General features: G+C 49.9%; 1 protein-coding gene across 1 annotated transcript; it reads right to left on the bottom strand.

The window, feature by feature from the left end:
- Nucleotides 1-610: 610 nt before the first annotated feature.
- On the bottom strand, nt 611-5,977 carry srp9 (signal recognition particle 9). Its single transcript, XM_078541372.1, has 3 exons — nt 5,821-5,977; nt 2,794-2,862; nt 611-1,142 (listed from the first exon to the last, which is right to left on the bottom strand). The coding sequence occupies exons 1-3, from the start codon at nt 5,890-5,892 to the stop codon at nt 1,023-1,025; spliced, it is 261 nt and encodes an 86-aa protein (XP_078397498.1). The 5' UTR covers nt 5,893-5,977; the 3' UTR covers nt 611-1,022.
- Nucleotides 5,978-8,816: the final 2,839 nt, after the last annotated feature.

An 8,816-nucleotide genomic window follows, 5' to 3' on the forward strand; every position in this document is an offset into this window, starting at 1 on the left:
AGCAGAGATTTAAGGTAAGAGGTAGAAGCTCAGAGGGAAGTTGAGAATTTTTTTCACCCAGAGGGTGGTGAGAGTCTAGAACTCACTGCCTGAAAGGGCAGTTGAGTCAGAAACTCCTGTAACATTTAAGGAGTATTTAGACATTCACTTGCGTTGCCACAGCATCCAGGGCTTTGGGCCAAGCACTGGAAAATGGGATTAGTGTCGTCAGATCTTTGTTGACAGATGCAGACATGATGGGCCAAATGGCCTCCTTCTGTGCTGTAAGTGTCTATGAGTCTATAACACTGGCCATTTACTCATAACCTAGTTCTCAGGCAGGTGAAGGCACATACCAAACCCATGGGCAAACACGGTTCCCCAGCAAAAGCAAGCTTATAAGGCTCAATCAGACCAGAAAATCTAATGGCAACTAAACAGGGTATAGAACTCCAAGTTCTGGCTAGCTCAAATCCATAAGGAGCAACAGCACCTAATGAATGAACTCAGCCAACATTTCCTGATAAGAGAAACACATAAGGGAGAGTAAAGCTGCTGACCAAGGCCCACAAGTCACCCCAATGGAGCTAACTAAGGTGCAGGAGAGAGAGAAAATAAAAGATGAGGCAGGTTCAGCCAAGGATAATTTATTTTAGCATCCAGCTCTGATACTAACTGGCAGCTTCCCCCAGGAATCTCAAACCCATGAGGATTATGCAAAGGAAAAGGAGTTTGCCTTGACTGCAGATATATAACATGATACATGACCAGATTTCACAGAGGTCACAGCCTTGCCGGCTGAACCAATTCCGGTCCATCCATCAAGAGGAGTTTATTCGAAGCTCCAATAAACTCAAGCTCCCACCGCAGCCTCCTCGGGGAAACTTTATCCAGTCTCCACTGTCCTGTTCTTCAGGAGACCCACTACCCCCCTCTTAAATTTGTACCAGTCTTTCAACCTTGAGTTGCCAATAGGTTCTATACACAGAAGAAAAGTTCTCTTTGTCCCCTCCAATTGTGGGCTTGGCAGCAGACACTGCGTTTTAGTCCATCTCCATCATGTTGCTCCGAGATTCCCGGGAAACCATGAGACGCATCAACTGGTTCTGCAATTTCTCAAACTTCTTGACATCTTGAGCTTGGTCCGTCTTGTATTGCAGGCACTGGGAAGGGTGCAGGGGAAGGGAAGGGAGAAAGAGAGAGAGAGGGGTAAGGAAAGAGAGAGAAAGAAATGAGTGTCCCTTGTTGAGCTGTAACAATGCAGTCACCAAGGCACATGGCCTCAGCACAGTGTGTAAGGCACAGAAACAGGCCATTCAACCCAACTGGTCTATACCAGTGTTTATGATCCACACACACTTCCTACCACCCTTTTCATCTCACCCCAGCAATATATCCTTCTATTACTCTCTCCAACATATTTATCTAGTGTCCCCCGACCCCACATAAATGCATCCAATCTATTTGTCACAATGACTCCACGTGGGAAGGAGCTTCACATTCTCACCACTCTCAGGGTGCTTTTCGCCAATTCCCTATTGAATTTATTAGTGACTACCTTATATTTATTTTCCATCACCCTCAAATGCAAACATCCAGGTCTACCTTAATATCCTTAAAGTTCCTAAAAGAGTTTATCAGCTCATCATAAGTATCTCCAGCCTGTTCAATCTTTCCTGACAGATCGAATAGATCTGAGATCTGATATCATCTTTGGGAACCCATGCACCTTCTGCAGTGTCTCTTAACCATTTTAGAATATGGAGGCTATAACTTTGCACAGTACTCCATGTGGTCAAACCAAGCTTATGATAATTTCTCCAACACTGGGACACGCCTGGCCTGTTTGATATCATTGAGGAAGTTTAGTTTTCGGTCAGTGTAGCCAGGGAGACTGCATCGTCACTTGACAATATGGGTAAACTCACCACCATAAGTGAAACCCTAGCCCAACCCAGGATGACTGAGATAGAGGAGTTACGTTAAACTTGTAGCAAACTTTGGATGGACCAAACTTTTAGTATTGCAAACCATTCCAGTTACCATTATATGGAAGGGAACAGATGAACAGGCTGTATCTCTGCTCTCTTGAAAAGAGAAGGCAAAAGGATGACCTAGTGGAGGTCTTAAAAATTCTGAAAGGTTTTGATAGAGTGGATACTGAGAAAATGTTTCCTCTTGCGGGAAAGAGCATAACCAGAGGCCATTAATATAAGATAGGAATCCAATAGGGAATCCAGAAGAAACCTCTTTACCCAAAGAGTGGGGAGAATGTGGAACTCGCTAACAGAGTAGTTGAAGTGAATAGTATCAATGCATTTAAGGGGTAGCTAGACAAGTATGAGAAGAGAATGGTGGGTAGATTTAGATGAGAAAAGGTGGGTGGAGGCTCGAGTGGAGCACGGACACCAGCACGGACTGGCTGGGCTAAACAACCTGTTTCTGTGCCATTTATCTGATATAACACAGGGATAGCAACTCCCAAAATCCCAGCCCCTGCTTTCTACAGTCAGCTTGAAGCAGCAGCTCATCTACAGACAGATGTCTGGTGATGAGAGAAAAGGCAGATTGCAGCAATGAGCCACTGCTGCTGGTCCTAACTCAGTGAACACTCCACCTTCCAGTTCCTGCTCCCCTTCAAGTGCTTCACTTTCAGGGGAACAATCCACACCCTGGGACAGAGAGTCACCAGAAACCCAGGCTCAGAACAATCCACACCCTGCTGGGGCAGTCACCAGAAACCCAAACCAATAAGAATTACAAAGTCCCAGCTGAAAGCCAGCACTCAGGTCAAACACTCAAGTGCATACTCACCACAACATCATCAGTCACTTTCATGGAGAGAAGCCCAGCACAGTGTCGATACTTAATGACCACACGAACCTGGAGCACAACAAGGACAGTATGCAGTCAGCCACAGACGCAGCAACAGATATACTGGAGGGGGGTGGGAGATGTAGCAGGTAGGGCAGGCATATTGGTGGCGGGGTGGGGGTGGGGGGGGGTGGAGAGAGAGAGAGAGAAAGAGAAAGGTGGTGGGAAATAGAGAGGGGGAAGTAGCAGTGGGGTAATTGGAAGGGGAGATATATCAGGAGTGAAAAAATGTTTTAAAATCTTTCATGGGATGTGGCTGTTGTTGGCTAGGCCAGCATTTATTGCCCATCCCTAATTGCACTTGAGAAGGCGGTGGTGAGCTGCATTCTTGAACTGCTCCAGTCCCTGTGGTGTAGGTACACCCAGAGTGCTGTTAGGGTGTTCCAGGATTTTGACCCAGTGACAGTGAAGGAACAATGATATATTTCCAAGTCAGGATGGTGAGTGACTTGGAAGGGAACTTCCAGGTGGTGGTGTTCCCACCTATCTGCTGCCTTTGGCCTTCTAGATGGGAGTGGTCATAGGTTTGGAAAGTGCTGCCTAAGGAGCCTTGGTGAATTCCTGCAGTGCATCTTGTAGAGGGTACACACAGCTGCTACTGTGTATCGGTGGTGGAGTGAGTATTTGTGGATGTGGTACCAATCAAGCAGGCTGCTTTGTCCTGGACAGCGTCCAGCTTCTTGAGTTTTGTCGCAGGTGCGTTCATCTAGGCAAGTGGGGATATTCCATCACACTCCTGACTTGTGCCTTGTAGATGGTGGTCAGGCTTTGGGGAGTCAGGAGGTGAGTTACTCGCCACAGTTTTCCTGGCCTCTGACCAACTCTTGTAGCCACAGTAGTTATATGGCTAGTCCAGTTCAGTTTCGGGTCAATGGTAATATGTACCCTCTTAGGAAGGGAGTTTCAGGATTTTAACCCAGTGACAGTGAAGGAACGTTGAGAAATTTTCAAGTCAGGATGGTGAGTGACTTGGAGAAAAACTTCCAGGTGGTGGTAAATGGATGTGGATAACTGGGAGATGGTATATTTTGGACAGAGAGAGGTCAGATACAGGAAGATATCAGTAATGGGGACATATCACAGGAGAAATGTTGTGGGGGGTGGAATATGAGCAGGTGACATCAGGAATAGGCAGCTGTCAGTAGAGGTGGTATCAGGGGGAAGGAGGAATCATGTTTATTGGGGGAAAGGGGATATCAGGGGTGTGGATATGGGGAGGGGGAGGGTCGGTATCACGGTGGGGGAAGGGGATATCAGGGGTGTGGATATGTGGAGGGGAGGGTCGGTATCACAGGGGGGAGGGGATATCAGGGGTGTGGATATGGGGAGGGTCGGTATCAGGGTGGGGAGGGGGGACATCAGGGGTGTGGATATGGGGAGGGGCGGTATCAGGGTGGGAAGGGGGAGATCAGGGGTGTGGATATGGGGAGGGGGAGGGTCGGTATCGGGGTGGGAAGGGGGAGATCAGGGGTGTGGATATGGGGAGGGGGAGGGTCGGTATCGGGGTGGGAAGGGGGAGATCAGGGGTGTGGATATGGGGAGGGGGAGGGTCGGTATCGGGGTGGGAAGGGGGAGATCAGGGGTGTGGATATAGGGAGGGGGGAGGGTCGGGATGGGAAGGGGGAGATCAGGGGTGTGCATATGGGGAGGGTCGGTATTGGGGTGGGAAGGGGGAGATCAGGGGTGTGCATATGGGGTGGGGGAGGGTCGGTATCGGGGTGGGAAGGGGGAGATCAGGGGTGTGGATATGGGGAAGGGGAGGGTCGGTATCAGGGTGGGAAGGGGGAGATCAGGAGTGTGGATATGGGGAGGGTCGGTATCGGGGTAGGAAGGGGGAGATCAGGGGTGTGGATATGGGGAGGGTCGGTATCGGGGTGGAAAGGGGGAGATCAGGGGTGTGCATATGGGGAGGGTCGGTATCGGGGTGGGAAGGGGGAGATCAGGGGTGTGGATATGGGGAGGGGGAGGGTCGGTATCGGGGTGGGAAGGAGGATATCAGGGGTGTGGATATGGGGAGGTGGGAGGGTCGGTATCAGGGTGGGGAGGGGGATATCAGGGGTGTGGATATGGGGAGGGGGGAGGGTCGGTATCGGGGTGGGAAGGGAGAGATCAGGGGTGTGGATAAGGGGAGGGGGAGGGTCGGTATCGGGGTGGGAAGGGGGATATCAGGGGTGTGGATATGGGGAGGGGGAGGGTCGGTATCGGGGTGGGAAGGGGGAGATCAGGGGTGTGGATATGGGGAGGGGGAGGGTCGGTATCGGGGTGGGGGAGGGTCGGTATCGGGGTGGGAAGGAGGATATCAGGGGTGTGGATATGGGGATGGGGGAGGGTCGGTATCAGGTTGGGGAGGGGGATATCAGGGGTGTGGATATGGGGAGGGGGGAGGGTCGGTATCAGCTTGGGGAGGGGGATATCAGGGGTGTGGATATGGGGAGGGGGGAGGGTCGGTATCGGGGTGGGAAGGGGGAGATCAGGGGTGTGGATATGGGGAGGGGGAGGGTCGGTATCGGGGTGGGAAGGAGGATATCAGGGGTGTGGATATGGGGAGGGGGGAGGGTCGGTATCAGGGTGGGAAGGAGGATATCAGGGGTGTGGATATGGGGAGGGGGGAGGGTCGGTATCAGGTTGGGGAGGGGGATATCAGGGGTGTGGATATGGGGAGGGGGGAGGGTCGGTATCGGGGTGGGAAGGGGGATATCAGGGGTGTGGATATGGGGAAGGGGAGGGTCGGTATCGCGGGGATATCAGGGGTGCGGATATGGGGAGGGGGAGGGTCGGTATCGGGGGGGATATCAGGGCTGTGGATATGGGGAAGGGGAGGGTCGGTATCGCGGGGATATCAGAGGTGTGGATATGGGGACGGGGTAGGGTCGGTATCGGGGGGATATCAGGGGTAGGGATATGGACGTGGGGGGTGGGCGGCTGTCACCACGCTCCCGGCCTCCCTCCGCCTCCAGCCACCGGTACCTTCATGGTCTCGGTCAGACACAGTTTCTCAGCCGCTTTGACGAAATCCTCCCAGTTCTGGATGTAAGTCATGGTCACTCAGACAGGCACCGGCCTCACTCCTCAGGACCCCCGGCTCCGTCAGCAACAACCAATCACATAGCACGATACTAAAGTACCGGCTAGATTACCAATCACATAGCACGATACTACAGTACCGGCTCGATAACCAATTATATAGCACGATACTAAACTACCGCAAAATAACCAATCACAGTGGACCTGCGGCGGGCTATACAGCCAGTCACCGACTGCGATACTCATCATTGTGGGACAATCACCCACCAGGCAGACGCCTGGTCCTGAGAAGAGCCTATCAGGGAACCGAATACGCCTACCTGGCCGTAGGTAATCACCCAATAACAGGACAGACAGTAAGCGAGAAGGATGATAAAAACGCTCGAACAAATCATCGACACCAACGACCATCCAGGACCCTCCACCCCATCTTCTAATCCCAGCCCCAGCCGTGTATTCACTGTACCGCCTGACCTTCCCAATAAGAGAATCTTATTGAATGGTGAAGCAGGTTTGAGGGACCATGAAGCTCATTATGAGGAGAGGCAATATGAACTAAATGGTACAATTTAAAGGGGGTTCAAAGAAAGAGGCCTGGGATTGTACATACACAAATCTTTGAAGGTGGCAGGACAAATTGAGAATGCAATTTTTAAAAAAGCATATGGGATATGTGGTTTCAGTAATAGATGAATAGAATACAAAAGCACATTTATGCTAAGTGGTTAGGCCAGTGTTTAATTCTGGACACCACACCTTCCAAAGAATACCAATGACTTGACCTCTTTATCTATCTCTATCCTTTTAAGTTGCTCCTTAAAACCAAACTCTTTAACCAAGCTTTTGTCACCTGTTCTAACACCACCCAAGATCCCCTCTAAGACACTTGGAAATATATCACCGTTCCTTCACTGTCACTGGGTCAAAATTTGGAACTCCCTCCCTAACAGTACTGTGGGTGTACCTACACCACGTGGGCTGCAGCGGTTCAAGAAGGCAGCTCGCCACCACCTTCACAAGGGCAATTAGGGATGGGCAATAAATGCTGGTCTTGCCAGTGAAGCTCATATCCCATGAGCAAATTTAGAAAAAAACTTTATGTGGCTCTGTGTCAAATATTGTTTGACAAAGCTCCTGTCAAGGACCTTGAGACTTTTTATATGTTGAGGACACTATATAAATACAATATAAATGTTGTCATGAAAGGACTCTTGGTAAAACATGGGAATAGCCAGTGGAAAGATCACTGACAGCACAATGCTGCCACTGGATGGCAGGAAACAGAACAGCTCCAACAGAAAACTCCCAAATAATGTCCCTCCAACTCTTCTCGCTCTCTGTGCTAATTTTCTGCATTATATGTAGATGTAATTCTCAGCCTTGCAGCAACAACCACATCCTAAGAATAACATTTTATGCTCCATTCTATTTCACTCCACTCCAGATGCCAGAGGATGACAATTGTAAGATATCTTCACAAGACTTGTGGTCCAGAATTTGCCATACCCCGAGCCAAGCTGTTCCAGTACAGCTTTAACACTGGCATCTATCTGGCAACGTGGAAAATTGCCCAGGTATGTCCTGTACACAAAATGCAGGACAAATCCAAACTGGCCTATTACCGCCCCATAAGTCTGCTCTCCATCATCAGTAAAGTGATAGAAGGGGCCATCAACAGTGCTATCAAGCAGTTGCTTAGCAATAACCTGCTCACTGATGCTCAGTTTGGGTTCTACCAGGGTCACTCAACTCCTGACATCATTATAGCCTTGGCTCAATAATGAACAAAAGAGCTGAACTCCAGAGGTGAGGCAAAAGCAAAAAACTGCGGATGCTGGAAATCCAAAATAAAAATACCTGGTAAAACTCAGCAGGTCTGACAGCATCTGCGGAGAGGAACACAGTTAACGTTTCAAGTCCACATGACTCTTCAACAGAACTAAGGAAAAATAGAAAAGAGGTGAAATATAAGCTGGTTGCGGGGGGTGGGACAGGTAGAGCTGGATAGAGGGCCAGTGATAGGTGGAGATTGCCAAAAGATGTCATAGACAAAAGGACAAAGAGGAGTTGAAGGTGGTGATATTATCTAAGGAATGGGCTAATAGGTGACAGTAAGGGTAGAAAGCAGGACGAGCAAGGTACAGATAGCCCTAGTGGGGGTGGGGTGGGGGGAAGGGATCGAAATAGGCTAAAAGGTACAGATAAAACAATGGATGGAAATACATTTAAAAATAATGGAAATAGGTGGGAAAAGAAAAATCTGTATAAATTATTGGAAAAAAGGGGGATCGGAAAGGGAGTGGGGATGGAGGAGAGAGTTCATGATCTGAAGTTGTTGAACTCAATGTTAAGTCCGGAAGGCTGTAAAGTGCCTAGTTGGAAGATGAGGTGCTGTTCCTCCAGTTTGCGTTGAGCTTCACTGGAACATTGCAGCAGGCCAAGGACGGACATGTGGGCATGAGAGCAGGGTGGAGTGTTGAAATGGCAAGCGACAGGGAGGTCTGGGTCATGCTTGCGGACAGACCGAAGGTGTTCTGCAAAGCAGTCACCCAGTCTGCGTTTGGTCTCTCCAATGTAGATGAAACCGCGTTGGGAGCAGCGAATGCAGTAGACTAAATTGAGGGAAGTGCAAGTGAAATGCTGCTTCACTTGAAAGGAGTGTTTGGGCCCTTGGACGGTGAGGAGAGGGGAAGTCAAGGGGCAGGTGTTGCACCTTATGCGGTTGCATGGGAAGGTGCCGTGGGTTGAGGTGTAGGGGGTGATGGATAAGTGGACCAGGGTATCCCGGAGGGAACGATCCCTGCAGAATGCCACCAGGGGGGGTGAAGGGAAGATGTGTTTGGTGGTGGCATCATGCTGGAGTTGGCGGAAATGGCGGAGGATGATCCTTTGAATACGGAGGTTAGTAGGGTGATAAGTGAGGACAAGGGGGACTCTAT

This window comes from Cetorhinus maximus, chromosome 5 (genome assembly GCF_964194155.1).
Source record: "Cetorhinus maximus chromosome 5, sCetMax3.hap1.1, whole genome shotgun sequence".
NCBI lineage: Eukaryota > Metazoa > Chordata > Chondrichthyes > Lamniformes > Cetorhinidae > Cetorhinus > Cetorhinus maximus.